The 26,549-nt window shown below is 45.0% G+C and overlaps 2 protein-coding genes across 5 annotated transcripts in view; both read right to left on the bottom strand.

The window, feature by feature from the left end:
- LOC147426463 (BAG family molecular chaperone regulator 4-like) overlaps positions 1-25,623 on the bottom strand; it is a 44,651-nt gene extending 19,028 nt beyond the window's left edge. For 2 of the 4 annotated variants that reach the window (XM_086498595.1, XM_086498594.1), the window contains exons 1-3: positions 25,432-25,620; positions 24,912-25,168; positions 24,682-24,828 (exon numbers count right to left, since the gene is read on the bottom strand). In XM_086498595.1, the coding sequence (XP_086354721.1) occupies positions 24,682-24,828; positions 24,912-25,168; positions 25,432-25,576 (549 nt within the window). In that variant the 5' untranslated portion in view covers positions 25,577-25,620. Of the gene's footprint in view, positions 1-24,558; positions 24,829-24,911; positions 25,169-25,431 lie in introns of those variants that run through there. The other 2 variants (XM_086498592.1, XM_086498593.1) reach the window with 2 other exon arrangements.
- A 118-nt stretch (positions 25,624-25,741) lies between these two features.
- On the bottom strand, positions 25,742-26,058 carry LOC147426462 (uncharacterized). The gene is made up of 2 exons (XM_086498590.1): positions 26,042-26,058; positions 25,742-25,961 (listed from the first exon to the last, which is right to left on the bottom strand). The coding sequence occupies exons 1-2, from the start codon at positions 26,056-26,058 to the stop codon at positions 25,742-25,744; spliced, it is 237 nt and encodes a 78-aa protein (XP_086354716.1).
- Between the last annotated feature and the right edge of the window lie 491 nt (positions 26,059-26,549).

Raw genomic sequence — 26,549 nt, 5'->3', positions numbered from 1 at the left:
CGGCATTGCAAGATCTTCAACGTCACATTCAAGAGCTTCAAGAGACAAGCACACATCAAGCACACACCGCAAGATCTAGCGATTCTCAACAACATAAGAAGGAGCCGAAGGTCAGCATGCCTGAAAAATTTGATGGGACTAGATCAAAGTTTAGAGGTTTTCTCCAACAAGTGCGTCTCTTCATCCAAATGCAACGAGAGCGTTATCCAGATGATACCTCTCAAGTAGGCCTTATTGAGACCCTCCTCTCGGGTACGGCTCTCTCTTAGTTTGCTCCCTTACTTGAAAAAGAATCTCCTCTCTTTCATGACTTTGAAGCTTTTGTACGGGAGTTCTCTGCAACCTTTGGGGATACTAATAAAGCAAGGGTTGCCGAAATGTCACGTGACACATCCAACCCTATGTGTCCGTGGACAAGCTACAGCACGACAAGGGTTCCAACAGTCCAGTCGGTCTAGATTAGCAAGTGTTCTGGCACTTTTTGTGAGTCTGTTCGCAGACCGTGCATGCCCAGGCACTTAGTGTAGATGCATATCCTCTAGTTGCACACAGCATGATCATAAGCATTCCCATCAGAATCCTTCAGGGGAATTTTCCAGTGCATTTAGCCTATTTTCCCTATTTTTGACATTTTTCACTTATTAATTTAAGTGACTTTTGTTGGGAACTGAGTAGGGCAAATTGTGGCGTTTTTGGACAGCCATACCGCAGTCATCGGGATTCTCAGTTTTCAGCCATAGACTAGGTTCGTCGTCGACATCGACATAGCCAGCCATTGTAGACTCACTGCATCAGCCATTGTACCAAATTGTGCAATCAATAGTAGACCACTCTCGCCAACGAGAGTGGGGCCTTAAGAGGAGGGTTTTACAACGTCTCTGGTGTCCTATTCTCTTCTCTCTCTACCTCTCAGTCTCATACACTTTCTCGCACTGTGTCCATTCACTTTGTGTGTCCATTGCACTCTCTCATTAAGAACGGAAGGCTCTCCCTTCCATAAGAAAAAGGAACCTTGAGCACAGTTCGGAGCACTCATCTTGAGCAAAGTTCAAACATTCATTCCGCTGCACCTTACATTGGTATCAAAGCTTTGGCGGTGTTCTGTATCACTCAAGGAAAGAACCACAAGAATCACAAGAATTTTTATTTTTTGTGCTTGTTGAGGTCGCACGAACCCAAGTTCGCTTGGGCGTGTCGATTCCTAATCGTGTTTTTGAAGAGTGACAGGAATCCCAGAAAAGAAGGGCTTGTCCAGCCTCCCCTTGTGCCTCTTTTCACTCATTGAGAGCGGACCGTGCACTTAGCGGCCGGCCAATCGACTTGAGGTGGGAAAAAGCAACCTTCGTGTGAGCGCAAGGCCGCCAAGGGGTGTGCCCACGGAAAAGAGCAGAACTCGAGTGAAGAGAAGATCCTTCTCTAACACAGATTGCAAGCAAAAGAAGACCCTCAAGAACTCAAGACCCTCAAGAACCCAAGAACCCAAGGCCTGCAAGAACCCAAGTTCCTCGTGAACTTAAGAACCAAAGATCATAGTGCATGGTCATCACCCGAAGCGGAATGGATACTTCGCATACAGGTGGTGAGCATGGGAGTGGCGAAGAAGAGTTTTCCCCACCAGGAGGTTTTCCCGACCCTCCCCCTTCCCCATCTACGCCACGAGTTGTACCAAATCCTATGGAGACGATGGTCAAGTCGATGATGGAGATGATGGCACAACAACAAGAAACGACTCGCGTTGCGATGGCACAACAAGAAAGAAAAGCAGAACGACGGGACGCCTTGGAGCGTGAGCGTGATCAAGCACGCTTGGCGGCTGAAGAACGACAAGCCGAGCGTGCGGTACAGTGTGAACAACGCATGCAAGAGTTGGTCTGACACATTCTCGCTCGAAGTCCAAACCAGCCAAAGATGTTGGTAGTTCCTCAAGTGGCGCAAGCCATGATTCGGACTCCAATAACTGAGTCACAGAGAAGATCCAGTTCGGTAAAAAAGATGGTAAGATGGATGCTACGGTTATTCATTCTTGGTTGCATCAATTTAATGCTTATTTTGCGACAACTAAGAAGACAAGAAATAGCAAGGTTTTGACGGCAGCTATGTACCTTGCCGGTGATGCCATCAACTGGTACCACGCATGGCAAGAGGCACAGTTAGCCGTGCACCTAGAGGAAGCCGACGAATTCACGCCCCTTTCCTTCAATTGGGCTGATTTCCAAGACAAGCTCAAGGCGCGGTTTATGCCACCTCAGTACCTCGCACAATTGAAGGACGATTGGCACGCTCTCAAGCAAAATGGTATGCCAGTTATGTCTTTCTCTAATCGTGTTTTACACCTAGGTATCCATTTACGCAAGTCGGATGATGAGCGCAAAGAGGCATTCCTTTATGGATTGGACGAGTACGATGTCGAGGTGCTCGATCCAATCGATCTCAACAAAGCGGTAGCAATTGCTCTCGCACAGGAGATGAAGCACAACAAGGAAAGCCTAAGTAGAACAAGACTTCCACAAGTACCTCTCAGACTTCTCAAAACCCTCAGAATGGTAAGAACGGTAAGAATGGTAAGAACGGTAACTCTACTAACCAATCTTCCAATAGTCTCTCAGAAAAGAACTCTTCCAATGAACCTAAGGGTAAGGCTAACACAATTGCTAAACCTAAGCTTACTCCAGATGAAAAGGTAGCACAAGGAATTTTAGAAGGAAACATCACATCGGAAGAGCAAAGCATTTATTCTAAGGAAGGTCGTTGTTTTCATTGTCATATTAAGAGTCACATGAAAAGAACATGTCCTAAGCTTGAATCGAATGAATCTAAAGAATCCACACAACCCACTTTCTTTGTCAATGCAATCAATGACAACACGAGTGTGCCCCACGTTTCTCATGACCCTCCCATTGATGAGTCTCTCATTAAATGTTATGGTCATATGACGGGGCAACGTTTTGTCATATTGTTTGACCCAGGCAGTATGCATGATGTGATCAGTCCCTCTCTTGTTGAGAAAGCCCTCCTAGAGGTTAGTCAGAAATCTCCTCTCGAGGTCTCTGGCTTCGCTCCCGGTATGGACTCTCTCATCACGAAAGAGTGCCTTGATGTGTTGTTTACAGTTCAACAAGCTGCTTTCCGTAGAAAATTTTTTGTCTCTCCTCTCTCAGGATGTGATATGATTTTGGGCATTCGATGGTTTCGTGAGCATAACCCTCTCATTGATTGGGCGGAAAATACATTCACTTTCAATGCCAAAAGTGACTCTCCCATTGTCATTCGTGGAGAGCAAGTTGTTCATTCTCCATCTCTCATTGCTAATGTGCAAGCGGAAATTAACGGATTCAGGAGAAGGAGACTCTCTCAGTCTCTTCTTCTCCAAAGCATGATACACAGGATTTGCATGATGAAAAGCACGATGATTTGAATGATAATGATGAGCATGATGATTTGGATGACACTGACAAGCATGATGATTTGCATGATCAAGATGTGATTTCTCACAAGCATGATGATTTGAATGAAGAAGATGTGATTGTTTACAAGAAGGATGAGTTAGTGGATACTTTTTCTAGCGACACTAACCTCATTGCAGATTCGATCAATCACAAAGAACCGATCTTGGCTCTCCAGCCTAGGTCCAAAGAACCTTTACAGGAAGTACTATGTGTTCGAATGATTTGTCAGCACGCATTGTACGAGTGTTTCATTCGTGATCGTTTCTTGTATTTTCGTCAGCGTCTTTATGTGATCCCTTTTCCTAGGCATGACATTGTACATTGAGAACGTTTCGCTCATGAATGAGCACGAATGTATGCGGATTGTTCATAAAAAGCTGAAAAGTATGCATTCTAGGAAGTCACTGTTAGGTGCAACGGAATGAGTGTTGTATTTCTCAAGATTAGTGATCTTTATTGCTCAACGTTCCTTTTAGTTCTTAGGGAAAGAGAGAGCTTTCCGTCTTATGGAGAGTGCTATGATCACGAACAAAGTGGGTGGATGTTGTGCGTGCAAATGAATGAGACTAAGAGAAGGAGAGAAAAGAGATACGACACCGAGAGGTTGTAAAACCCTCCTCCGAAGGCCCCACTCTCGTCGGCGAGAGTGGTCTATTCTTTGATTGCATAAAGGTGTACAATGCGTATGCAATGGACTATGCAACTTGGTCTATGCCGATGACGACGACGACGACTATGACAATGACGATGACGATGACGACGACGACGATGCCTGGAATCTGAGATCTTCTAATCACTGAATTTCGGGACTGTTTCGGTGGCTGAAAATGACTGTTTTGGCTACGTTTTCTTATCTGAAAAATGAGGTTTCTTAGGGCTGAAAACTGATGGTCCTTACGGGCTAATTCTGCTACACTTTAGGTGAATAATGCCGGTCTTAATTTTCTGCTGAAATCCAAAAACGCCAGGGGCTGAAATTGGTCCTTTTGTCGCCGGGGTTCTAAAATGCAAAAACGCTAGGCTGATCTGCTGTGTCGTGATGACGCCGGGGCTGATCTGCTGTGCACAAATCGCCAAGGCTGATCTGATGCAAAAACGCTAGGTCTTCTGTGGAGAAAACGCCAGAGTAGTCGCGGTGGTTGGTCTTGCTGAGAAGTTGCCTGTTGAGCAAGGTGCTCCTGCTGCCTCTTCAGCCAGAAAGTGTGAACTTTGGTTTGCTTATATATTAACTCAGCAAAATTGCCCTACCTACTTTTGTTGGAAAGTCGCTTAAAAATAATAAGTGAAAATCCCAATAAATAGGAAAATAGGCTAAATGCACTGTAAAATTCCCCTAATTGGACCTAATGGATTCTCATGGGAATTCCCATGATCATGCTGTGTGCAACCAGAGAATATGCATCTATGCTAAGTGACTGGGCATGCATGGTCTACGAATAGACTCACAAAAGTGCCAGATCACTGCTAATCTAACTTGATCGGACTTACTGAACCCTGTTGTGGTGTAGCTTGTCCACGGACACATAGGGTTGGGATGTGTCACGTGACATCCCCTCCTTTTCAAAGTGAGGTACTGGTACCGAACTGTATGGCGTCGAGGGAGATCGCCAACAGCATCCGGAATCCTGGAAGGGACTCTTCGCAGGCCCACCCTGATGTGTGGGTCGTGCGATACTTGAACTTCATAAAGGTCTGCAACGCTTGCTTCTTTGGGCCGCGCCGAAAGCGACACAAAGTCTTCTGTGGCTCCTTCGATGCTTCAACTTCGTCTAGAATCCGGCTTCTTTCGTCTTCAAGAATCTCCATGGCTGAAAATTCCTGAAACCATCTCCAACACAAAACCATGAAGATACCCATTCCATGTAAAGTGAAGGAAAAAAATCTTGTCTTCTCTAAAGACTCTGTATGCAATGTGGATGAACATAGAGACGGAGTGACAAACCGTTTATCAAACACATGAGGTCGAATCTTTTCTGTTTGATCGAAATCAATCAGTTGTGGCAATTCACAATGGAAATGCCCATGCTTGGTGCTCATACAATCATGTGATCTTTCGGAAACTGTGTCATGCCAAGGAAGAGACATGGAATGTGACTTCCTAACATACATACCTTTCAGCTTTTCATGAACAATCCGCATACATTCGTGCTCATCCATGAGAGAAACGTGCTCAACATACAATATGTCATGCCTAGAAAAAGGGATCACATAACGATGCTGACTAAAATACAGGAAACCTTCACGAATGAAACACTCCAACCATGCGCGCGTATCAATCATGCGAACACATAATACTTCCTGTGTGGGTTCTTTGGACCAAGGCTCGAGAGCCAAGATCGGTTCTTCTTGAAGGGGTTCTGTGGATCTAAGCTCGAGAGCCAAGATCTCTTCGTCTTGAATGATCGAATCGTCTTGTGGGGGTTCTTTGGACCTCGACTCGAAAGCCAAGATCGCTTCTTCGTGATTGATCGAATCTACAACGAGGTTAGCTTCGCTAGCAAAAGCATCAACTAACACATCATCCTTGTGAAAAATCACATCTTCTTCATGCAACTCATCATGCTTGTGAGAAATCACATCTTGATCATGCAAATCATCATGCTTGTGAGGAATCACATCTTGATCATGCAAATCATCATGCTTGTCATTGTCATCCAAATCATTATGCAAATCATTGGCCTCTAAATCATCATGATTATCATTGTCATTCAAATCATCATGCAAATCATTATCATTCAATTCATCATGCTTCTCATCATGCAATTCCTGTGTGTCATGCTGTGGAGAAGAAGAGACTGAGAGAGCCTCCTTTTTCCGATTCTGTTGCATCTGTGCCTCAGCTTGAGAAAAGAGTCGCAATAACTCTTGCATTTGTGCTTTGTTCTCGCAATAAAATTCCGCTTCTATGGCTGCCCTTCTTTCTTGGTACTTACGCTCGATGGCTGCCATATCTTCTTCGTAGGCTTTTCTTTCTGCTTCTCTTTCTTGGTCCAACTCCTCCATAGGAGTTAGTGCAATCTTTGTCGTAGATGGGGAAGGGTCGGAAAAACCTCCTGGTGGGGAAAATTCTTCTTCGCCTCTCTCATGCTCATCACCTCCAAGCGAAGTATCCATTCCGCTTTTAGTGATGATCATCCTGCAATCGTGGGTTCTTGTGGTCTTGGGTTCTTAAGTTCACGAGGAACTTGGTTCTTGAGGTCCTTGATTCGTGAGAATCCAGGGTTCTTGAGGTTCTTGAGTCTTGAGGGTCTTGGGTTCTTGAGGTTCTTGAGGTTTTCTTTCGCTTGCAAATCGCGTTGGAGAAGGATCTTCTCTTCACCCGAGTTCTACCCTTTTCTGCGGGCGCACCCCTCGGCGGCCTTGCGCTCACACCAAGGTTGCTTTTTCCCACCTCACGTCGATTGGCCGGCCGCGAAGTGCACGGTCCGCTCTCAATGAGTGAAAAGAGACACAAGGGGAGGCTGGACAAGCCCTTCTTTCTTGGGATTCCTGTCACTCTTCAACAAAACACGATTAGGAATCGCCACGCCCAAGTAAACTTGGGTTCGTGCGATCACAAGAAGCAAAAAAATTCTTGTGGTTCTTCCCTTGAGTAATGCAGAACACTTCCAAAGCTCTGATACCAATGTTTGGTGCAACGGAATGAATGTTGTATTTCTCAAGATTAGGGATCTTTATTGCTCAAGGTTCCTTTTAGTTCTTAGGGAAAGAGAGAGCTTTCCGTCTTATGGAGAGTGCTATGATCACGAACAAAGTGGGTGGATGTTGTGCGTGCAAATGAATGAGACTGAGAGAAGGAGAGAGAAGAGATACGACACCGAGAGGTTGTAAAACCCTCCTCCGAAGGCCCCACTCTCGTCGGCGAGAGTGGTCTATTCTTTGATTGCATAAAGGTGTACAATGCGTATGCAATGGACTATGCAACTTGGTCTATGCCGATGACGACGACGATGATGACGACGACGCTGGCTGGAATCTGAGATCTTCTAATCACTGAATTTCGGGACTGTTTCGGTGGCTGAAAATGACTGTTTTGGCTGCGTTTTCTTATCTGAAAAATGAGGTTTCTTAGGGCTGAAAACTGATGGTCCTTACGGGCTAATTCTGCTACACTTTAGGTGAATAATGCCGGTCTTAATTTGCTGCTGAAATCCAAAAACGCCAGGGGCTGAAATTGGTCCTTTTGTCGCCGGGGTTCTGCAAATGCAAAAACGCTAGGCTAATCTGCTGTGTCGTGATGACGCCGGGGCTGATCTGCTGTGCACAAATCGCCAAGGCTGATCTGATGCAAAAACGCTAGGTCTTCTGTGGAGAAAACGCCAGAGTAGTCGCGGGGGTTGGTCTTGCTGAGAAGTTGCCTGTTGAGCAAGGTGCTCCTGCTGCCTCTTCTGCCAGAAAGTGTGAACTTTGGTTTGCTTATATATTAACTTAGCAAAATTGCCCTACCTACTTTTGTCTGAAAGTCACTTAAAAATAATAAGTGAAAATCCCAATAAATAGGAAAATAGGCTAAAAGCACTGTAAAATTCCCCTAATTGGTGCTAATGGATTCTGATGGGAATTCCGATGATCATGCTGTGTGTCACAAAGTGATGATGTGGCGGACAACAGAAACCCTAAAATTCCTACAAACCCTAATTTCTGCCAGAAACCCTAATTTCCGGAAATCGCGGAGGCTGAAATTTTTATTTTTATTTTTTTAAAAGGAAAATGATGAGCGACGTAAATTTCGCTTTTTCTCTACTTAAATGAGAAAGAGAGAGAGAATGCTTTTGCTTTCATGTTTTGACTCTCTGTGAGAGAGAGAGAGCAATTGCTTTTGATTTGAAGCTTTTGGGGCTTTGCTTTTGGGCATCCCTTGTAACCTTTAAATTAGTGGTGAGGCTACACTTCTCAGAGCATCTGGACTGAGAGTCTGAGAGTGAAACCCTAACCGCTCTCTTGTACTTTGATGATTGATTATTATAAAAAGAAATACCGAAAGGGGCGCGAGTCTATGGGGCCAATATCTCTAGGCACGGAACTCCGCCGGGCCAGTGCAAATCTATTGTGATCTGTGAATTGTTTTGAAGTGGTAATTTGGTGCTGTCGCGGTTGATTCTTGACTTGGAGTGTCCAAGTCTGTTACAGTGGTATCAGAGCACGGCCGATTTCTCTTTTACGGGAAATCCGATCCCCGAATTTTTTTTTCTGCGGCACCTATGGCTTCAGGCAATGATCAGTCGACTCCTTCTGCATCTGGAGATGCGGGCTAGGATCACAACGAAGATTCAGGCAGAGAGTATGGCCCGCCTTGGCCTACTGAGGCGGAGCGGCGAGAGAGAGCAAAATATATGAACCAGCCCTCTTTGAAAGAGGTACAGATGGAGTGGCAGAGAACCACAACACCACTCCCGAAACCCGCTCTCAAGAAACCTTCTACCTCCAAGAAATATACGGAGTAGGAACTGGAGAACGTGGTTGATGCACGGATTGCTCAGCTTTTTGACACGCAAAAGAAAGCCAAAAAGCACGGCAAAAAGCAGAAGAAAGGCACTGACTTCCCGGGATATTTGGGTCGTCGGTCGACATTTGACAAGGCAAAGAAATTGAAGAAGCGCGTCAAGTTTGAAGACCTACCCAATTCTTCTTCTTCTTCTTCTGACAGTTCTTCTAGCTCCTCGGATTCGAGCGAAGAAGACAGAAAAGGTAAAAAGCGAAGCAAGAAGCAACGCTTTGGAAAGGGCAAGAGAAAGGCAAAGAAGGCTAAATCTCGCCCAGAGACTGACAGTTCTACTGAGGACTCGTCTATAGGCAGCTCAGATTCCGATGACGGAAAGTTTTATGCGAACAAGAAGAATTTTTACAAAGCCAACCAGTATGACTTTCTCGAAGATAAAAGCAAGAAAGTCCGAGAGTTTAAGGAAGGTGGCCACTCGATCAAGTTTGATACTTTTCAGGATACTCAGATGCTTCGAAGGCTTTGTCTTTTATACAGCAGTTTGACACGATTTCGCGGGAGGACGCTATTCAGAGCACTCCAAGATTCGGAGAGCTGCCTCTTACTTTAAGGGGAATGCTCGTACTTGGTGGTCCACGCTTCTATTAAGCAAGACTGTGCCAGTTACATGGCTGAAATTCAAGAGGCTTTTTATTTCTTCTTGGTTGTCTCAAGAGTTTGAGCGAGATATACGAGCTGCTTGGAACCATCTCCGGATGACCAAGAGCGATACAGTGAATTCTTATTGTGAAAGATTCTGGAGCTCTTTTCTATCCGCCTCTTCATTCAAGAAGATCTCGTTCAGAGAACAGATTGAGCGGTTTACCTTGGGTCTACCTACAGAAATCCGAAATCACTGCTTGGAACAGAAGTCAGCTTCTATTCAGGAGTTGATGAGTCATGCGAAGCGGGGCTTTGCCATTCACTCTGGCAGTTTGACCTACCCCACAAATAAGGCCATGACACAACGAGCCGAACAGACTTCTGGGAATAAAAGTAGAAAGAAAAAGAGCAAGCCAGAGAAAAAGGATGCACAACCCAAGCTTACTCCTGAGGAGAGAGCTCGCTTCATCAGAGAGGGAAAGTGCTTTGGATGCGGGGAACATGGACATATCTACGCGAAGTGCCCTAAAAAAGGCACAGAAAGAACAGAATGATAAAGACGACGACAGGCCTAAGAGTTTGAGAGCAGCTGAGGAATGTGGCAAAAAAGGCAGATAGAAAAGTAGAACTGGTACCACATGGCGTGGGTGAAACCGGCCCGTAGGGCGGTAGGCGTTGGCTTTCACCCGAAAATCTTTACTTAAACACACACACAGAGCACTTTGCAAAGGAGACCTGTAACGAGAATTAACACTTCATCACACACACTGCTCGGAAGCTAGAATGCTCCAAGCAGACGCCGACAACCTGTAGGCCCCAAAATTGGCGCCCCTTTCGGTATTTCTTTATTCTTTAGGAGGGTAAATTACAAGGTAAGGTCCTGGGAATCCTTCACGTGTATCCACCTAGATACCATTTGATTTGGCCAAATTTCGGCAGCATAACAGCCCCAAAACTTGCGCGAAACCAATTCCCCTGCTGGAACTCGCTTGCACTGTCGTATACCCTCTGATTCCTGTCCAAAAACAGTAAATTCAGCACGCTGTATTTACTGGTTTTTGCCCTGTTTTCAGCCCCAAACAGTCCCCTAACTGTCTTTTGCCAGTGGGGCACGATTCCCAATGATCCTGGCGTCCGTATGGCTGAAAAACAGTCAAATTACAGCGCATACACAGCGCTGATTTTGCACCTGTACGGTGAGGTTATGACCCTCACCAGTGCCTGCTTTGGAGCAGCAGTTAGCTACCCCCGTTCCTGCTCAAGGAGGCTCTTGCCTCAGCACAAAAGCATGAACCCACACAACTGTACATCAGTCAAATGAGTAGCCCTCTTGTGGGGCATCACATAACTGCACGTAGGGGAGAAAGAGAGCAGTATGTAGCGTGCGGGGCATCACTCCCGTCACCATACTGTGCATAGAGGGCAAGGTAAGCATTCCATAGCTTCTGTACCTGTTGCAATCCGCCTGTGGCTGAAAATGGCGCCCCCTTTGATGATATGCAGCTCGTTTTTGCCTCCTAGAGTGGCAGAATCGCTCACAAGCTGACACGTCGCCCAGTTTCCGAGTTTGGGCTTTCCCTGCTAAAAATATCTCAATTGGTGCGTCAGTTGACTTCGCGGCAGAGTTGTAAAGTGTTCCCCTAGTCATACCGAAGGTAATGACGCGAACACATTTCGTGGCCCAAAATAGCAGTTCCCTAAATTTTAGGAGATGCTTCCGTTGGGCTCCCACTCGTCTTCTGACCATCTATCCTCATTGGGACCGCATCCAAAAATGCAATGTGGCCCAACTGTCGGATACTTTTTGTTGGTAGTCCCACCTTGACTTTATGCCTTAATTGAGTTCACTTCCTAGTATCCACCAACTTGCTAAGTGCGACGGGGGGACCTATATGATCTTGCTCTGAGCCTAGACATCCTCTTACCATACGAATTCCAGTGCCGACCACTTCCCGTCTGCGGGTGAATCTACCGTTCACATTGGCCATACAATGTCCGACCGTTTGCTACTTCAAAAAGAGAGTCTCAAAATAAATAAAATAAACCCCATTGGAAAGAAACCAACAACCAAGGTTAGCAGTTGCCACATCTCTGTGACATGGTTAATAACTGCCACGTCCTCGTGACAGTGGGACTTGCACCGAATCAAATGAATGAAAGTACAAACTTTGCCGCTTTTTTTAGGGGCAAAGTGAAGGATCAGGAAGCTCTTTTGAAGGAGCCAAGGCCAACTTCTTTTCACTTGGAATTGGCAGCTTGATTTGGAACTACGCCCGACAGACTGACGCCACAGGCGGAGGTAGTTCAACTGGCACCCGGATGGGATGTTGCCATTACACCGAGCATTGGCAAACTTCGTTTGCAATGACAGCGGTGTTCAGGGCACGCGAGTGACGTTCTACTCGGGATCCCTTGGTACCACAAGAACTACGCCGTGGTTGACTACCGGGCCGAGAAAGCGACTTTGATAAATGAAGGGCTTAGAGATTGTACTTGATGAACTTCAGTTTTCTTACTCATTCTTTTGGGAGAACTGAACGATGGATAAAAGTTGAATATGTTTTGACCTGAAGAAAAGAACGCCAAGATTTTTTTCTCCACGCTCATGCCGATTGCTTTTGAGAGGGCTTGAAGATCATACCATTGATCTGATATCTGGAAGCACGCCACCGAATCGGCCACCTTATCGTGTGAGCCGAGTACAGAATGAAAAGATTATGAACCCAGTGAAAGACCTCTTGGAAAAGGGTCTTGTCCAGCCTAGTACTTCACCGTATTGCTCTCCAGTGTTGTTGGTTTTGAAGAAAGACGGATCTTGGAGAATGTGCATCGATTATAGCACTCTCAACGAAATCACCATCAAGAACAGATTTCCGATTCCTAGGATCGATGATATACTCGACAGGTTACAGGGATCCTCGTGCTTTGGCAGGATTGACTTGAAGAGTGGATATCATCAGATCAGGATAGCGCCTGGAGATGTCTACAAGACAGAGATGTCTACAAGACAGCTTTTCGGACGACTTTTGGGTTATTTGAGTTTTTGGTGATGCCTTTTGGCTTAACCAATGCTCCTGCGACATTTAACCGGATGATGATAGGATTTTTCGAGAGTACAGGCTATTTGTTGGCACTTTCTTTGACCACATCATTGTTTTCTCCAAGAATGAGGCTGAACACAGAGATCATCTGCTTCAAGTCTTTCAGGCATTATGAGATCACACATTAGTGATTAATGCTACGAAAAGTGAATTTTTCCTACCAGAGATACATTTTTTGGGACACATTGTGTCAACAGCAGGAGTGTAAATGAACCCGGCCAAGATAGAGACTATCCGTGATTGGCCCGATTTCAGGAATGTCCATGAAGTTAGAAGCTTCTTGGGACTGTGTTCGTACTACAGGCAGTCATACAAAAGTTTGCAGAGGTTGCTTCCCCTTTGCATACCTTGACACAGAAAGGAGTACCTTTTTCGTGGGGACCCACAGAGGTGACTGCCTTTCAGACATTGAAAGAGAAATTCACTACAGGACCAGATTTGACTTTGCCAGACTTGCAAAAGTCATTTGAAGTATTTTGTGATGCTTGTGGTCGTAGTCTGGGTACGGTCTTGATGCAAGAAGGCCATGTCATAGCTTACGAGAGCCGTTTGTTCTCTAGGCTGGAGATGACAGCACAGATCTATGGGAAAGAGCTTTTGGCGGTTATCCACGCTCTTACTCAGTGGCGGCATTACCTACTCGGAGCGGATTTTACTGTCTTTACAGACCATCAGAGTTTGCGCTACTTCTTGTCACAGAAGCAGCTTTCGGAAAAGCAGATGCGGTGGGTGAACATCTTGTCACAGTTCCACTTCCAGATTGTCCATGTGCAGGGACAGAAGAATGTGGTGGCAGATGCTTTGTCTCGAAAACCGTTGGTTCTGGCTATTTCCGCGATACATCATAGGAGCTTCGAGGATATGGTCGATCAGTGTGCCACAGATACAGATTTTGCAGATATTTTCACACGGATACGGGATGGGGAGACAGTACCTGGATACTCCCTTCGGGAAGGCTACTTGATGAAAAAGACTATGTTGTGCGTTACACAGCCGTTGAGGGAAAAGGTTATGATTGATTGCCACTGTCCACCTTTTACGGGTCACCGCGGCATTGCTACCACCATGAAAGGGGTAGAGAGAGATTTCTTTTGGCGAAGACTGAAGAAGGATGTGGAAGAGTTTGTGCACAGTTGCTTGGTATGCCAGAAGGTCAAGTTTGATAGGCATAAGGCACAGGGATTGTTACAGCCTTTACCCATACCCACCCGCCCCTGGGAAAATATTGAAATGGATTTCATTTTTTTTTATCTCCCGAGAATACAGAATGATCACGATGATTTTCCGATTACATGGTACGCTTGAGACGATTGTCTCCGACAGAGACCCCAGATTTATGAGTTTGTTTTGGAAGGCAATTTGGGAGAACATTGGCACGCGGTTGCAGTTCACGTCATCGTTCCACTTGCAGACTGGCGGGCAATCTGAGATTGCCAATTCAGTGATTTTAGATTTATTGAAGTCTTGTATCTCGCATCAGAAGACTCAATGGGAAAAGAACTTACCTTTGGTGGAATTTGCCTACAATAACACGATACACTCTTCGACGGGGAAGACGCCATGTGAGATTGTTGAAAGTGCTGCGAAGGTTCCATCCTTCCTGAGCACGAAAGATTAGATATTGGAAGCGGATGAATATTCGTGAGACTTGGATACGGCTTTTGCCAAGGTTCGCGAGACTTTGCAGAAGTCTCAAGAACGACAGAAAAAGGCAGCAGATCGCCATCGTCACGACTGGAAACTGAAGGAGGATGATTGGGTGCTCTTACTTTTGAGAAGGCACGCCTAAGAAAGAAGGAGGGAAAGGAGAGGCTTTTTCCAAAGCTTAGTATGTGATACTACGGACCTTTCCAGATTACTGACAAGATAAATGATGTCTCCTTCCGATTGAAACTGCCAGATACTTGGAGGATTCACAATGCATTGCATGTGAGTCTCTTGAAACCTGTTAAGGGTGATGTGCCTGATGATGGGGAGCCTGATGAGCAACCCAAAGTGGAAGAAAACGAGGAGATCCTTGTTCCTGAACAGATTTTGGCACATAATGATACGAAGAAAGGTAAAGTCCGAAGGCGGTTCTTGGTTAAGTTCAAGAACTTTCATGCATTTGATGCGAAGTGGATGGAGGAGGAGGACCTAGCAGATACTCCTCGGATTGTGAAACTTTACCTCGATGTTTTGGTTTAGCATAGTCTACTCCAAACGGAACCCAGAATTCAGCTTGGCCGGAGATCTGGTGCAGTGGGATGCACAAGAGGGGAGTCACTCCACTCCTTTGTCAACAGATACCTCGATTTTGATACTAAAGTCACTAATGTCTCTTTGAGCTTCAGGGATACTGAGAGCTGACAGTATTCTGCTCGATGACTTTATAAAATTGAATTCCTAATTATGATACTGATTTGTTCTTGACTTCTTGTGAGTGCAGGAACTGATAGCCGAAATGACTGCAGCATTTTGGTCTGATTGATCTCGAATAGACGTGGTTGCAATAGGGGTTAGTCAATCGGACATCGATGAGGTCCCGATTGGACCTAGATATGATTGCTAGCTACATTGCCGATAAATCATGGTCTAAGATCCGAATGAATGTTGAATGTCATGTGATGTCCTGTGATGTCTGGTGATGTCCTGTGATGTCGTGTGATGTGACTGTCGATTTTGTACATGTGCTAGATGTGTGTTCCTAGTACGTAGGTACTAACAGTCAGTGTCTGCTAAGACGGTTTATGGCTTTTGTCGGTTTTGCAGGCGTAATCGAGGTCGATTACAATGCTTTCAAGAGGGGGGTATGTCACAAAGTGATGACGTGGCGGACAACAGAAACCCTAATTTCTGCCAGAAACCCTAAAATTCCTGCAAACCCTAATTTCTGCCAAAAACCCTAATTTCCGGAAATCGCGGAGGCTGAAATTTTTTATTTTTATTTTTTTAAAAATAAAAATGATGAGCGACGCAAATTTCGCTTTTTCTCTACTTAAATGAGAAAGAGAGAGAGAATGCTTTTGCTTTCATGTTTTGACTCTCTCTGAGAGAGAGAGAGAGCAATTGCTTTTGATTTGAAGCTTTTGGGGCTCTGCTTTTGGGCATCCCTTGTAACCTTTAAATTAGTGGTGAGGGCCTCACTTCTCAGAGCATCTGGACGCAGAGTCTGAGAGTGAAACCCTAACCACTCTCTTGTACTTTGATGATTGATTAATATAAAAAGAAATACCGAAAGGGGCGCCAGTCTTTGGGGCCAATATCTCTAGGCACGGAACTCCGCCGGGCCAGTGCAAATCTATTGTGATCTTTGAATTGTTTTGAAGTGGTTATTTGGTGCTGTCGCGGTTGATTCTTCACTTGGAGTGTCCAAGTCTGTTACACTGTGTGCAACCGGAGGATATGCATCTATGCTAAGTGACTGGGCATGCATGGTCTACGAATAGACTCACAAAAGTGCCAGATCACTGCTAATCTAACTTGATCGGACTTACTGAACCCTGTTGTGGTGTAGCTTGTCCACGGACACATAGGGTTGGGATGTGTCACGTGACATCCCCTCCTTTTCAAAGTGAGGTACTGGTACCGAACTGTATGGCGTCGAGGGAGATCGCCAATAGCATCCGGAATCCTGGAAGGCACTCTTCGCCGGCCCACCCTGATGTGTGGGTCGTGCGATACTTGAACTTCATAAAGGTCTGCAACGCTTGCTTCTTTGGGCCGCGCCGAAAGCGACACAAAGTCTTCTGTGGCTCCTTCGATGCTTCAACTTCGTCTAGAATCCGGCTTCTTTCGTCTTCAAGAATCTCCATGGCTGAAAATTCCTGAAACCATCTCCAACACAAAACCATGAAGATACCCAATCCATGTAAAGTGAAGGAAAAAAATCTTGTCTTCTCTAAAGACTCTGTATGCAATGTGGATGAACATAGAGACGGAGTGACAAACCGTTTATCAAACACATGAGGTCGAATCTTTTCTGTTTGATCGAAATCAATCAGTTGTGGCAATTCACAATGGAAATGCCCATGCTTGGTGCTCATACAATCATGTGATCTTTCGGAAACTGTGTCATGCCAAGGAAGAGACATGGAATGTGACTTCCTAACATACATACCTTTCAGCTTTTCATGAACAATCCGCATACATTCGTGCTCATCCATGAGAGAAACGTGCTCAACATACAATATGTCATGCCTAGAAAAAGGGATCACATAACGATGCTGACTAAAATATAGGAAACCTTCACGAATGAAACACTCCAACCATGCGCGCGTATCAATCATGCGAACACATAATACTTCCTGTGTGGGTTCTTTGGACCAAGGCTCGAGAGCCAAGATCGGTTCTTCCTGAAGGGGTTCTGTGGATCTAAGCTCGAGAGCCAAGATCTCTTCGTCTTGAATGATCGAATCGTCTTGTGGGGGTTCTTTGGACCTCGACTCGAAAGCCAAGATCGCTTCTTCGTGATTGATCGAATCTACAACGAGGTTAGCTTCGCTAGCAAAAGCATCAACTAACACATCATCCTTGTGAAAAATCACATCTTCTTCATGCAACTCATCATGCTTGTGAGAAATCACATCTTGATCATGCAAATCATCATGCTTGTGAGGAATCACATCTTGATCATGCAAATCATCATGCTTGTCATTGTCATCCAAATCATTATGCAAATCATTGGCCTCTAAATCATCATGATTATCATTGTCATTCAAATCATCATGCAAATCATTATCATTCAATTCATCATGCTTCTCATCATGCAATTCCTGTGTGTCATGCTGTGGAGAAGAAGAGACTGAGAGAGCCTCCTTTTTCCGATTCTGTTGCATCTGTGCCTCAGCTTGAGAAAAGAGTCGCAATAACTCTTGCATTTGTGCTTTGTTCTCGCAATAAAATTCCGCTTCTATGGCTGCCCTTCTTTCTTGGTACTTACGCTCGATGGCTGCCATATCTTCTTCGTAGGCTTTTCTTTCTGCTTCTCTTTCTTGGTCCAACTCCTCCATAGGAGTTAGTGCAATCTTTGTCGTAGATGGGGAAGGGTCGGAAAAACCTCCTGATGGGGAAAATTCTTCTTCGCCTCTCTCATGCTCATCACCTCCAAGCGAAGTATCCATTCCGCTTTTAGTGATGATCATCCTGCAATCGTGGGTTCTTGTGGTCTTGGGTTCTTAAGTTCACGAGGAACTTGGTTCTTGAGGTCCTTGATTCGTGAGAATCCAGGGTTCTTGAGGTTCTTGAGTCTTGAGGGTCTTGGGTTCTTGAGGTTCTTGAGGTTTTCTTTCGCTTGCAAATCGCGTTGGAGAAGGATCTTCTCTTCACCCGAGTTCTACCCTTTTCTGCGGGCGCACCCCTCGGCGGCCTTGCGCTCACACCAAGGTTGCTTTTTCCCACCTCACGTCGATTGGCCGGCCGCGAAGTGCACGGTCCGCTCTCAATGAGTGAAAAGAGACACAAGGGGAGGCTGGACAAGCCCTTCTTTCTTGGGATTCCTGTCACTCTTCAACAAAACACGATTAGGAATCGCCACGCCCAAGAAAACTTGGGTTCGTGCGATCACAAGAAGCAAAAAAATTCTTGTGGTTCTTCCCTTGAGTAATGCAGAACACTTCCAAAGCTCTGATACCAATGTTTGGTGCAACGGAATGAATGTTGTATTTCTCAAGATTAGGGATCTTTATTGCTCAAGGTTCCTTTTAGTTCTTAGAAAAAGAGAGAGCTTTCCGTCTTATGGAGAGTGCTATGATCACGAAGAAAGTGGGTGGATGTTGTGCGTGCAAATGAATGAGACTGAGAGAAGGAGAGAGAAGAGATACGACACCGAGAGGTTGTAAAACCCTCCTCCGAAGGCCCCACTCTCGTCGACGAGAGTGGTCTATTCTTTGATTGCATAAAGGTGTACAATGCGTATGCAATGGACTATGCAACTTGGTCTATGCCGATGACGATGACGATGATGACGACGACGCTGGCTGGAATCTGAGATCTTCTAATCACTGAATTTCGGGACTGTTTCGGTGGCTGAAAATGACTGTTTTGGCTGCGTTTTCTTATCTGAAAAATGAGGTTTCTTAGGGCTGAAAACTGATGGTCCTTACGGGCTGAATCTGCTACACTTTAGGTGAATAATGCCGGTCTTAATTTTCTGCTGAAATCCAAAAACGCCAGGGGCTGAAATTGGTCCTTTTGTCGCCGGGGTTCTGCAAATGCAACAACACTAGGCTGATCTGCTGTGTCGTGATGACGCCGGGGCTGATCTGCTGTGCACAAATCGCCAAGGCTGATCTGATGCAAAAACGCTAGGTCTTCTGTGGAGAAAACGCCAGAGTAGTCGCGGGGGTTGGTCTTGCTAAGAAGTTGCCTGTTGAGCAAGGTGCTCCTGCTGCCTCTTCTGCCAGAAAGTGTGAACTTTGGTTTGCTTATATATTAACTTAGCAAAATTGCCCTACCTACTTTTGTTGGAAAGTCACTTAAAAATAATAAGTGAAAATCCCAATAAATAGGAAAATAGGCTAAATGCACTGTAAAATTCCCCTAATTGGTGCTAATGGATTCTCATGGGAATTCCCATATCATGTTGTGTGCAACCGGAGGATAGGCATCTATGCTAAGTTACTGGGCATGCACGGTCTACGAATAGACTCACAAAAGTGCCAGATCACTGCTAATCTAACTTGATCGGACTTACTGAACCCTGCTGTGGTGTAGCTTGTCCACGGACACATAGGGTTGGGATGTGTCACGTGACAGTCACATTCCATCTCTTCCTTGGCACGACACAGTTGTAGAGAGCACACATGAAAGTATGAGCACTAAGCATGGGCATTCCCATTGTGTTTTGTCACAGTTGATTGATTTAGATCAGCATGACAAGATTCGATCTCATTGTTTGCGTGTGTGTTGTGAATGGGTTAGCACTCCGTCTCTTTGTTCATCTACATTGCGTGCACAGTCTTTGAAGAAGACGAGATTTTTTCCAGTCACTTTACATGGAATGGGTATGTTCTTGTTTTTGTGTTGGAAATGGTTTCAGGAATTTTCAGCCATGGAGATTCTTGAAGGAGAAAGAAGCATGACTCTAGACAAAGTTGAAGCATCGAAGGAGCCTCAGAAGACTGTCGCTTTCGGCGGGGCCCAAAGAAGCAAACGTTGCAAACCTTATGAAGTTCACGTACCGCACGACCCACACATCAGACTGGGCCGACGAAGAGTCCCTTCCAGGATTCCGGATGCTATTGGCGATCTCCCTCGATGCCATACAGTTCGGTACCAGTACCTCACTTTGAAAAGGAGGGGATGTCACTTGACACATCCAACCCTATGTGTCCGTGGACAAGCTACAGCACGACAAGGGTTCCGTTCGGTCCAATCAGTCTAGATTAGCAGTGTTCTTGCACTTTTTGTGAGTCTGTTCGCAGACCGTGCATGCCCAGGCACTTAGTGTAGATGCATATCCTCTGGTTGCACACAGTATGATCATAAGTATTCCCATCAGAATCCATCAAAATCCTTCAGGGGAATTTTCCAGTGCATTTAACCTATTTTCCCTATTTTTGACATTTTTTACTTATTAATTTAAGCGAATTTTGTTGGGAACTGGGTAGGGAAAATTGGGTAAGATAATATATAAGCAAACCATAAGCTAGCCCTACTTGGCAGAAGAGCAAGGAGAACACAAGCCACAGGCAACAGGTTCCCCTCTCTCTCTCTCAGCAAGACTTCCCCCTTGGTGGCGTTTTTCCTCCAAGCAAGACCCCCCAGCACCTAGCGTTTTTCATCAGCAGCCTCATACCATCTGCTGGCGTTTTTCAACAAGATCCTCATCGCCATAGACTCCTATCCCCTGGCATTTTCCATCCATAGCCTCATCGCCATAGGTCCTCCCTTTGCTGGCGTTTTTCAGCAGACCATATCTCCCACTTCCCTGGCATTTTCAGCAGTGCATAGCTTCAGCAAATCAGAGACTAAAGCGTCCGGAATCTAGCCATTCCGGACAAGCCAGATCAGCGTTTTTTTGGAGAACTTTCAAGGCTGCAATTCAGCGTTTTCAAAGCTGCAAATCAGCGTATTTAGGAGTAGCAAGACAGCGTTTTTATGCTACCAAGGGCTGCGTGTTTGCATCAGCAAATTTCAGCCTCATTGGCGTTTTTGGACAGCCATACCGTAGTCATCGGGATTCTCAGTTTTCAGCCATAGACTAGGTTCGTCGTCGACGTCGACATAGCCAGCCATTGTAGACTCATTGCATCAGCCATTGTACCAGATTGTGCAATCAATAGTAGACCACTCTCGCCAACGAGAGTGGGGCCTTCGAAGGAGGGTTTTACGTCGTCTCTAGTGTCGTATTCTCTTCTCTCTCTACCTCTCAGTCTCATACACTTTCTCGCACTATGTCCATTTACTTTGTGTGTCCATTGCACTCTCTCATTAAGAACGGAAGGCTCTCCCTTCCATAAGAAAAAGGAACCTTGAGCACAGTTCGGAGCACTCATCTTTAGCAAACTTCAAACATTCATTCCGCTGCACCTACACGAAACCAAACTTCGAAATCTCCGCCAAGGGGTCAATACATGCATCCGTCTATGCATCCGAATTTCACCAACTCACTTGTGATTTAACTTGGCATGAAGAATATTTTATTAGCCAATTTCGGTGGGGATTGAAGGATGATGTGAAAGATCTTTTATTGACTATGCCAAAGGTTCACACACTAAGTGAGTTCATCTCTCAAGCAGTAGAATGTGATAACCAACTATTTGAGAGATGACAGGAGGCGTCTTGGGGCACCATTGCGGTCTGAAACAAAAGTGACACATGAAGGCTACACACCTAAGAGGGCCGGAGAGCAAGGACACATTGCTCAACGGTGTCCAGACTCCAAGGAAGAGAAGGATGAAGGTTCATGGTGCAACGGTGTCAACTTCGAGGTTTCTTGAGTTTTAGCCTTTCCTTTATTATCACTATTAGGTGAAGAGTTCTATGCTCTAGGTATAGTGGAACACTGAGAAGGAGAGGTGTTGTGGTTCTTACCATTGTTCTTACCATTCTGTTGATTCTGTTGGTTCTGAGGGTTTTGCGGGATACTTGACTTGTTCTCCTTTAGCTTACCTTTGTTGTGCTTCATTACTTGCTTACGAGCTATCCTAATGGTACCATTGTAGTTAGTTTTACGCAATTGCACACCAATCTGTAAAATACGGTTAGAAAAAGACATAACGGGAGTCCCATTTTGCTTGAGGCCTCGCCAATCCTCTTTCATCCGATCAACGTACTACAGTGGCATAAAACAAGCCTTGAGCTTGTCTTGGAAGTCAACCCAATTGTAAGACAGTGGTTTGCTTGCTTTGGCATGCTCAAGGTGCACGGCCATCTGCACCTCTTCCAGGCTTGATACCAATAAATGGCATCACTCGACACATACATAGCAGCAATCAAAACTTTATTGTTACTGCTTTTCTTGGTAGTAGAAAAGCGTTAAATTGATGCAACCAAGAGTAAATCAAAGATGCATTCATCTAACCATCATACTTACTGAAAATCAACTTTTCAGTGACTCGATTATTGAGTCGCCATCTCTACCTAGTCTATGCAATGACTCGTCGGCCTCTTGCATTGATCGCTTTACAAGGAGAGCACATGCAGGATCAAGTCTTGCATGTGTTGGTCCCGCAACACCTCACACTCTGCTCCATAGCTGCCCTCTTTTCTTCAGCCGCTATGCGTTGAGCTTCACCTGCCTGCTCACGCTCTAACTCCATAGCTACCCTCCTTTCTTCAGTGGCTACATGTTGAGCTTCACGTTCCCTCTCTAGAGCCATGCGTTCTCTTTCCACGGTGGCCCGTTGAGCCTCCTTTTCCCTTTTGGCTTCGACTCGCTGAGCTTTCTTTTCCCTTTCGACTTCGGCTCGCTCAGCTTTCCTTTCCCTTTCAACTGCGGCTCACTAAGCCTCCTACTGAAGCATCATCTCCATCATGGATTTAACCAAAGCCTTCATAGAATTTGGTGCAATCTGTGGCGTAGTAGGGAACAAAGGGGATCCGAAAACGGTCCTCCTCGTGTAGGGACTTCTCCAATTCCACTCATCACCTTCACGCAAAGTATCCATTCCGCTTCACTGAGTACTAGGGTACTAGGGATACTTGGGGTTCTTGGATACTTGGGATTCTTGGGTACTTCTGGTTATTGGGGTTCTTGGGTGTCTTGGTACTCAAGTAGTCTTCGGTAACGTGCAATCTCAAACAAGCAAAAAAAAAATGTGGTTCTTTGTGGCTTAATGGCCCTTAAGACATAAGGATGAAGACAAGAGCGTGTTCAATGCGCGATGGACTAAGGGTGGAAGTGGCTAATAAGTCCGAGGCAAGGACACGAAACTTCTTTGATTAAAAGTCTTAAGACAAGTTCTTTGGGTTCTTTTCTTGGGTAATGATATCGAACATTGCCAAAGAGCTCTGATGCCAATGTTTTGTGCAGCGAAAGTGATTTAGGGTGATAACTCAGGATGACCGCTATTCAAGGTTCCTTTTACTTTGTGAAAGAATTCCTTTTACTTCATGAGAGATGTGCAATAGACTAGAGAGAGAAGAGAGATTGTGAGTGAAGGTTTTGTGAGTGATAGAGAGAGAAGAAGACTAACACCGATGGGGTCCCAAACCCTCTCCAAGGGCCCCCCTCTCTCTCGCTAACGAGGTATTTGCTTTAGATTACACAAGTGCTGATACAATGGCCCTAGATGTTGAGATGCTCATGGGACCTTGCTACCAATGCTTGGATCTGAGAGACTAAGGGCTGAAAATGCAAAACACTAGTGTATTTGACTTGGGATCTGCAAACTGACGAGGGTCTGGGCTGAAATCTACAAGGCTAATATGCATCCAAAAACGCTACATTGGCTGAATGTTGAAGGACTGAAAAATACTAATGCTAGGATATCTGCGGGGATGTTGATAAATCTGGCCAAGGAAGGCTGAAAACGCTAATGAGGAAAAACTGCTAGAGATGGAAACGCAAGGAGATTATGTTGGAAACGCTAGGGTGTTCTGCATGCTGATTGCGGTACTGTGTATTTACTAGTTGATGCCCAAATGGTGACCAAGGGGGTCACCCTTATAGCTTTGGGAAGCTGGGTTGAGCAGTCTCATTTTAGCCCCCATGACTTCTAATTGCACGGCACTTATTGATAAATTATAATCTATTAATAAGAGGTGCTTCGTATGCTGATAACTACCTAGGCTTGATACTAATGACTTAAATGCAACCACTCTCCAGTGCCTACACCTAGCAGACACTCGCAGTGATCATGAGCAATCAGAGGGTATGCAACTACGCTAAAGTGTCTGGGCATGCAGGTCCTGCGTACAAGCTCACAAGGGTGCCAAAACACTTCCTAGGCTGTCCTTAACCCTAGAAGTAGGAGTTAGCTTGTCCACATGCACATAGGGTTAGATGTTCGTGTGACAAGCCTCAACTAAATTATCTAGAGAAGAGAAATTACCATCCAAAAGCGAGAAGCTTACTCTCTAGACTTAAAGAGTCGAAGGGTAGTCAAGCAAGAGTCTTCTTCTCAACTCAACTATACATCCACTCACTCTCAAATTAAAGAGTCAATGGGCAATCAGGCATAAGTCCTGCTCCAAGTCATCAGAGTTAAGGTAGGACTACATCTTCAAGAATCCGTGTCCCTAAACACTAGACTAGAGCAAACTACACTCCTTTGGCTTTCCTTGAAACTCTACCCCTCGAATCCATCAGAATCTTACGACGACAATATGACCATTGACTCCATCATGCACTTCACTCACTTTAATATATGGAATCTCCACCAATGTTGCCAGGGCCCAATAATGGGTGTAGAAGTGCTCCCCACAGACACATACACACATACATACAAAGACACCCATGAGCATACATAATTGCAAAGGTCCTAAATAATAAACTTTTCATGGACAAACTTGAGCTTCCTCAAATGCATTTGCTCTCGACAATGATATCTATATCTTCCAACCACTTTATGAGTCGAATTGCAAGCTGGTAGACGTAAAATTGAAACAAAAAATGAACAAATTGTACCTCAGTTTTCCGTTGCAACTTGGCTTCTCCTTCTGCTTCTATGCCATCCAGCTTCAGCAGTTGTTGCATAAGCATTTCCGAGAGCATTGCAAAGGTATTTTCAGCCACCATATTTCCATTCTCAACCCTTGCTTCCAAACTTGATACCTGAAAAAACCCATTTTAAAGGTTGAGAGGCCCTACAATCCCTCAACTAAATGTGCTGAAGAACCTTGCACTCTTGAACTTACTTGAGCAGAAAGCTTATCAACCTCCTCTCGCACATGAGCCACTGCTTGGCAAGCCTTTGTTATGCGCTCTTTTTCTCTGGTTTCCTGTAACCTTCTCTCTCTACTTTGTGCATTTTCAATGAGAAGAAGCTTTGAATTGTTATGTATTCCTGCAGCATGAAGAAGCTCACTGTCTTCTTTCTCCTTTCCTTTGCACAAAATCCGTTGTTCGTGTGGGTAGACACCAGTCAATGGTGCAAGCCTCGTTTTTAGGTCACCTGTCAATATGAACTCAATCCCTAAGTAACAACAAGAGCTTCATTAAGACAGTAAAATCCTTCTTTTTCTACCCTGTAAATGATATCTGGGACAAAGGAGAAGAAAGATGCAAACATAACCGAAGCCACAAAAAGAGCAGAAAAGCGCCTCAACAAACAGCATTTTAATGTTCTGTTGGGTTGGATTTTCTTCTTTTTGAAGGTTCAAACTAAAGCTTCTGCGCAATGATGTGTCAGAGACTACAGAAAGAAAAAAAACTCACCGAAGGTTGTGTCTGCAGGGACGGTCATCTCGTGCAAACGAAGGCCATGACCGATCTTGACAGTGAGTAATTGAGGCGAAGAAGATGATGACGACGGAGATGGAGATGGAGATGGAGAAGGATCGTTGCATACCTCCCCCTCCATCCCTCTCTTAAAGCATGCATTCAATCCTTCACCATGACTAGCATCAATTGGTCAAAAGTGTTTTGGAATAAATACTTTTGAAAAACGTATTTTTGGCATGCTCTCGAGTGCAATCTTCTAAAAGGACTTAGGCTGCTTACACGCTGCAGGTGGACAACCCGTTTTTTAAACGCTGGACCAATAGCATTGCACGCCGTCGAAGAAGCCCTTACACACCGAGAGTTGGACATCGCGCGCATGAGCTGAGTCATCTGCCAGTGCATGCCCATACTTCGAACGAAATCGGGCAGCCAGCCACAACTGTCCAAGGATGGGCACGCATGATGAGCACCAATCATTTGCAAGCATCCCTTTCCCGCTTATCACGTTCGCGGTTTTCTGCATCCTGCACATCATTTGAAAAGGAGGTGAGAGCGCATTGTTTTGCAGCCTGCAAGAAGTACTGAGGGAGCCTTCGCCTCTCACCATTGCTGGCTCTTCATCTCTGCAGCCCTGACAGTCCATGTATTTCAAGTTTATTTTGTGCATTTGACTCCTGCTTCAGTTAAAATAAGCTGGCTTGGTTTAATAAGGTTGCTTAAGTAGAAGTAGTTTTTCTATGCTGATGTGAGGTGCCACAATTTCAGAAATATGAATAACTTTTCACTAGTCTAAACATGGGAAATCGAATGTGTTTGTGAAGGTTATAGAATGTGAATGTGAAGATTATGAAAGGCTGAGAGTTTGTAGTACTCGGAAAGTCAAGGGGCAAATGCCATATAAAAGGGAACGATGTCGCTGCATCATCATTGTGCTCCATTTTTCTTGTTCTAGTTCCTTTTCTGTAAATTCTTTGCGTTTTAATGTTCTCAAAGTGCAGGGAATAATCCCCAATGACATCTTAGGAGAAATTGGTAGATATTTTTATTTCAAGAGCCATTAGGAGATAGATAGGTAGATAGATCTTATCTTTCAAGAGCCAGTAGGATACAAT

Source organism: Adiantum capillus-veneris, chromosome 24 (genome assembly GCF_014529385.1).
Source record: "Adiantum capillus-veneris isolate H3 chromosome 24, ASM1452938v2, whole genome shotgun sequence".
NCBI lineage: Eukaryota > Viridiplantae > Streptophyta > Polypodiopsida > Polypodiales > Pteridaceae > Adiantum > Adiantum capillus-veneris.
This window is presented reverse-complemented; position numbering and strand designations above follow the sequence as displayed.